General features: G+C 35.0%; 1 protein-coding gene across 1 annotated transcript in view; it reads right to left on the bottom strand.

The window, feature by feature from the left end:
- The window catches only part of LOC107584338 (adenylate cyclase type 2), an 86,578-nt gene that overhangs the window by 15,750 nt on the left and 64,982 nt on the right, over positions 1-5,846 (bottom strand). Inside the window, exons 8-12 of the mRNA XM_016270915.1 lie at positions 4,440-4,598; positions 3,981-4,113; positions 697-873; positions 507-550; positions 275-355 (exon numbers count right to left, since the gene is read on the bottom strand). Of these exons, the coding sequence (XP_016126401.1) occupies positions 275-355; positions 507-550; positions 697-873; positions 3,981-4,113; positions 4,440-4,598 (594 nt within the window). The remainder of the gene's footprint in view (positions 1-274; positions 356-506; positions 551-696; positions 874-3,980; positions 4,114-4,439; positions 4,599-5,846) is intronic.

The following is a 5,846-nucleotide window of genomic DNA, read 5'->3' as shown; positions in this document are numbered from 1 at the left end:
AAAAGCGTAAAAGCGTCTGCTAAATGACTAAATGTAAATATATATATATATATATATATATATATATATATATATATATATATATATACATATATACTGTATATATAATATATATATTTACATTTTTCAAAATAAATTTTTTTTTTTTTTGCTAATTTAAATAAGATTTTGAATCCCATTTTGAGATCAGACTTGATCCTTGTTAACATTTTGCTATTTAGCAATTCATCAATTACTCAATACGGATAAGATGCAAAGCATTATGGATGCATACCTCTGTGAGTTAATGCCATCAATAGTGCGAATGATTCTTTCGTTCAACTCCTCTTCAAATCTCTTTTTCTGCGATTTTGTTCTGAAAGGGAAGAAAAAAGAGGGAGAGAGACTTTAAACAACCATGGAAATGTAAATGAGGTCAGTGTGAATGTTCTGAAAGGTTATTCACTTGAATTTAGATTTTTGCTTTTTTTGTGTTATATAAAGCAATAAACAGTCAAAAAACAGACCTTTCAGACCTTTGCTGAAAGCTGTACTGCCCTAATGGCACATCCTGTAAGAAAAAAAATTACAAATGTAATTAATAGAGCACTATTAAGTACTTGTTCAAGTACAAACTAGTCCTGATGACAGTAATCACCATTTAAATCTTCCATCAGAATGACTGTACTTTTTGTGTGTGTGCTCAGGTTGACTCACGAGTGTGTTGATCTTGCCGTTCTCGTTGGTCATGCTGTCTCGATGGTGGAGGTTAGCAAACGGTTTGGCTGCTCCCCAGGACTCGAGGTACTGTGTCATGCGGACAGACGCCCTCATCTTGGCCCCATCCAGAGTGGGACGAAGCCGAGCAGGTAGTGGGGGACTCCGTTTTTCTGCCTAAGCATGAAGTACAAACACAGCATGAAGTACAAGTCTAAATGGATATAACAGCACAGAAATCCAAAAAATCAAACAAGAATATGTACTGAAGTGGTGGGTCACAGATGTGTTTTATAATACATTTTTGATTCAAGTGTATTACGTGATCTGATACTGATATTCAAGATATTTCTGTGTACTTTGGTATCCTAAACAATTTTGGTACTGTGTCAAGTAAGTCACTACTTGATGTCCAATATAATATCTGGGTCCTGAAGCAAAACCACTTCCAAAGCCACTGCTGTACAGGACTGGATTTCTATCATGATTTTAGAACCAACTGTAAAAGATCTTTATGGAATCAAATACAAGCATTCCAAGAATCTGATAAAAATCAAATAAGGTCCTAAAACTGGATTAATTGATTAACTGTATTAACATGTTCATTCAGTATAACCTACTTTGATTGTAAGCAGATTTTCTTGAAATAATCTTATTCAGGGGCGTTTTGCACTGTTTTTTTTGAGGGGGCACGAGTGAAGGGGGATTTATACTGTATTGCAGTAATAGAAATGTAAGGAGAAATGAGAATAATGGAAATTACATTACAGTAAAAAAGAAGCAAAACAGTGAGGAAAAATAGGTAATTAGAGTTAATTGTGTTTTAAAAAAACAAACAAACTGCAAAGTATGAAGCCCCGCATATGTCATATGGGGGTGTGTGGGGGGGGGGGGGGGGGGGGGGGGGGGGGGGGGGGGGGGGGTGCTCATCATGACACACGGCAGCTTTATACAGTATACTGTATAATATTCCCAAACGTGTTAACTATAACATGAAATATATCGATTCTCAAATATGTGTAAGTAGATGCAATTTGCACCTTTATATATTATGTTAGTTGATCTATAATGGGCGATGTGCAAAGTAGCCTAATAGTGTAGGGGAGAGCGGGGCACAAAGTAACACTTTTTGACTTTCCCAGTTTGTGTAAATCCACATGGGGTTCAGAATATAATTTTTTTTATCCACAGTAATTTTACACTTGTCTAGCACAAATATGTCACTTTGTTTCATAATTACAGTGCATAAGTTTTTCTTTATTTACCCTCAAAAAATGGAAGTGAAGTGTGACAACATGCCCCGTAGGTGGGGTACATTGTAACATCTGAGGGGCACGTTGTAACATGACCATAAGACAGCTTAAAATGTTATCTGATCGAATGAAAAAAATATACAAGACAATCTAAAATATTTTTTGTTAATAAAATAATTATTTTTTTCAAATAAAATAATGGCGTTTTTTAAGAATTAAAAATAATCTGATTTTGGTGTTTGACAATGAACACATTGCAACTATGCTTGGGACTGCCCACATAAACGAGCCAAAATGCTTTACGTGTCTTGAAATAATAATTTCTAAACATTAAGTACCAGATATGGGTGCCATGCCATAAAATATTTTAATACGACTGACTTTGTGTTTAATGTGAATTTAATAGAAACATTGTAATTTACTAATTATAGCGCTTTCATTGTGAAATAAATATCCTACTTACATCATGTACATCTGCACTTTGTTGTTTCTAATGAGAGAGTCATCAGATGAGAGCTGAGATTCCTTCAGCGAACGCGCGCAGCCGCGCACTGAACAAAACATTTCCGCGATGACTCATCTGAACGCCTCTGATTGGTCATTGCATTCATAAGCTCAACAGAATCGTGTGTGATTGATTACAGTGTGCAGCTGTAAAAACGCGTCTGTCTCTGGCTCAGCTACAGTCTTTTGGAAGCTGCATTCAAAAACCACTTGGCTCAAAAATCTGAGGGGGCAGGCCCACCAGTAGCCCACCAGTAGCACACAGGTACATAGGATTATTAATGAAATTAAAAAAAAAGTTTTTTATGAATTAAATAAAATAAGATAAAATAAATAAATAAAATAAAATTGAAATAAAAATTAAATTAAATTTGAGAGAAAACAGCATGTTGCATTCACATTTCATATTATATATAAATAGGCTTTTATACATGAAAATATATAAAATGGGGGGCTTCTTAAAATACATATTCATTCATGTAAAAAGCTGCATTACACATGAATTAATATGTAGTTTAGGAAAAGGGTCTCTTGCAAGAGGCTTGTCATATTTGAGGGTGCTTGACACCAAACGATAGAAAACCTCTGCTTTAGTATAGAAAGATAACCGTGTCTCCCTCAAATCTGTTTGGTCTGCTTTACAGCAACTTGACTCGATGACAGTCGTTCATTAGAATAAAACTAAAAATGCAAATTGGCATTAACTGAACAACAGGGTGATAAAAGAAAAGAGAACAACTAAATAAACAAGCAAAAGCCCTCCAAACTCAAATGCAGTCATCATGATGGCAGTGTGGAGGGAGTGGGTGTGCAGTGGGCTGTTATGATAAGAGGGCCGAAAGGCTCAAACTGAGCAGAAATAAATGTATGAGTCTCTTCAGAGAAAAATGTGCTGCTTTTGTTACCTCGGGCAAAGCAAATGCATTGTTGAAAAGTAAATAAGGCACCGGATAAATAAAAGAATAGGCGTTGTTATTTGAATATATGGTGCCAGGCATTATGATATCTGTGGGCTGAAAAGCCCACACACATCTGAATGGACGGATGTTCAGGAATCTTCTAGGTCTTGATGCCCGTTTCCTTGAACTTGTGTTTTGACAAACACTCTCCCCAGGGTTGTCAAATATGACCACAACGTCACGCTTTTGTAACTAAATAGTGTAATTATGCTAATTAGTCCTCAAGGTGAATTGAATGCAATGCTAAGTTGCATAACTAGACACATTATGATATGATTTATGAACTATCAAACAGCAGGTGTTGGTTCAGCTATGATTAATACTTTTGTTTAACTAATTTTCTGGGTAATAAACAGACATTTTTGTTATTTATAATTATGTTGTTTATTTTAAAAAATAGTTGTATTGTTTCCACAATAATGATCATAGCTGATGTTTGTTATAAACTCCTAACATGATTTGGGTCAGTATGAAACCTCTAGCAAACACAAAGCAACACGCTTTTCTTCAGAAAATGTAAATGTCTAGTTATTTATAAACGAAGTAGCTGGACTGCGCCATTTTTTACCTTCGGGTTGATGACTAGGTACGTGATGATGCCGTGCTCTTTCAGGTAGGAATCTCTGCTTTGTCCGTTGCCTGGCTCGACTTGATAAGCTCCTTTCAAATTTTCCAGTGTCACAGAAGAGATGTGAACCCGTCTGGAGAGGAGCACACAACTATTACAGGCTGGCGAATGAAAGAACACTTCACAAAAACAGGTGCATTATGTGAGTATTTCACAAATGTTCCAATGCCCACAGAGACAATAGAGTCGAGATATGAAAAATTAATGTAGTGCTTTGTGTTTCTGTTATTTTTTGGGTTATTCAACGAACACTCATTAGTAGCACAAAAGCACATTCACTGTGCTCTCAACACAGCATTTCTATTAACGTCAAGAACCCTCCATGAGCATAATAGCACTTGTGGCAAATATGTGAAAATCATGAAATGGGGAAAAACAAAAGTCATATGCTGATCTTACCCAGGTACACCCCCCGCCTCCATGTGATTGGCCAGGGTGACGTCATGTGACCAAACATCATACTGCCATTTCTGAAGGCCAATCACACCGCAGAGAACATTCCCAGAGTGCACTCCAACACGCATGCTAATGTCAACTCCGGTAGCATCTCTCACCTTCCTGAAATAACAAGTACATTTGCTCATTGTTTGCTATTTTATACATTTTGAAATAATAATAAAAAAAAACTTCACATTATTTTCCACTATAGTGTAATATGAATATGTATTTATGTAATTCAAATACGTGTTTATGTAACTCATAGTGACAAATTTGATTATTTAATCAGCATGTAATTAATTCCAAATGCATTTTAATCAGCTGTCAGAATTCAAATGTATTAAACTATTCTTAAAAGTATATAAAAATATACTTAAAAAGTACTTTTTATTACAAAGTTTTGAAATAAATGTATGTGAAGGCACAATTAATATTCGTCTACCAAACAAATTTTAAACATAAACCTTTATATTGAAAGTCATAAGAAACAAGTGTGGGTAATCTTGATGGATTTTATACTACTATTGTATGCAAATAAGGCAAGTTTTCTTCTAGTCTCATGAAAGATATTTCTTTTACAGCATGTACACACTTCAGGCTCTCCCTCCATCCTTTGAAATGACTGAAATAGCACCATATTTCACTGACATAACTCGGCTTAACACCAGAAATATTTATAGCAAAGTAAATATCAGAAGGTGCCATGATTGTGGCAGTACATGTTGGTTTATGAGGGAGTGTCTCTGGTGCCTGTGTATATATTCATTCAGCACACAGAACGTATCATCTTGTGTTTCAGATAAGCCAGTTTGAATGTTAACACGTCCCTGCTGCACAAAACAGTCTAGACCAGCATGATTTTTTTTTTCATGATAGTTTGGTGCTATTCTAGTTTGTGGACCAGTAATAAATTGCTTAACCCCCCCAAAAAAAGTGTCAAAACAAAAAACAAGTACGCAAAAAACACGGGTTATTCATCAAAACAAAACAAAAAGCAGCCACTGGTGCTCCCTCTAAACAAAACAAAACAAAAAGCAGCCACTGGTGCTCCCTCAAAACAAAACAAAACAAAACAAAACAAAAAGCAGCCTCTGGTGCTCCCTCAAAACAAAACAAAACAAAACAAAACAAAACAAAACAAAACAAAACAAAACAAAACAAAACAAAACAAAACAAAACAAAACAAAACAAAACAAAACAAAACAAAACAAAACAAAACAAAACAAAACAAAACAAAACAAAACAAAACAAAACAAAACAAAACAAAACAAAACAAAACAAAACAAAACAAAACAAAACAAAACAAAACAAAACAAAACAAAAAGCAGCCACTGGTGCTCCCTCAAAACAAAACAAAACAAAACAAAA

This window comes from Sinocyclocheilus grahami, unplaced genomic scaffold (genome assembly GCF_001515645.1).
Source record: "Sinocyclocheilus grahami isolate Dianchi unplaced genomic scaffold, SAMN03320097.WGS_v1.1 scaffold58.1, whole genome shotgun sequence".
Taxonomy (NCBI): Eukaryota; Metazoa; Chordata; class Actinopteri; order Cypriniformes; family Cyprinidae; genus Sinocyclocheilus; species Sinocyclocheilus grahami.
This window is presented reverse-complemented; position numbering and strand designations above follow the sequence as displayed.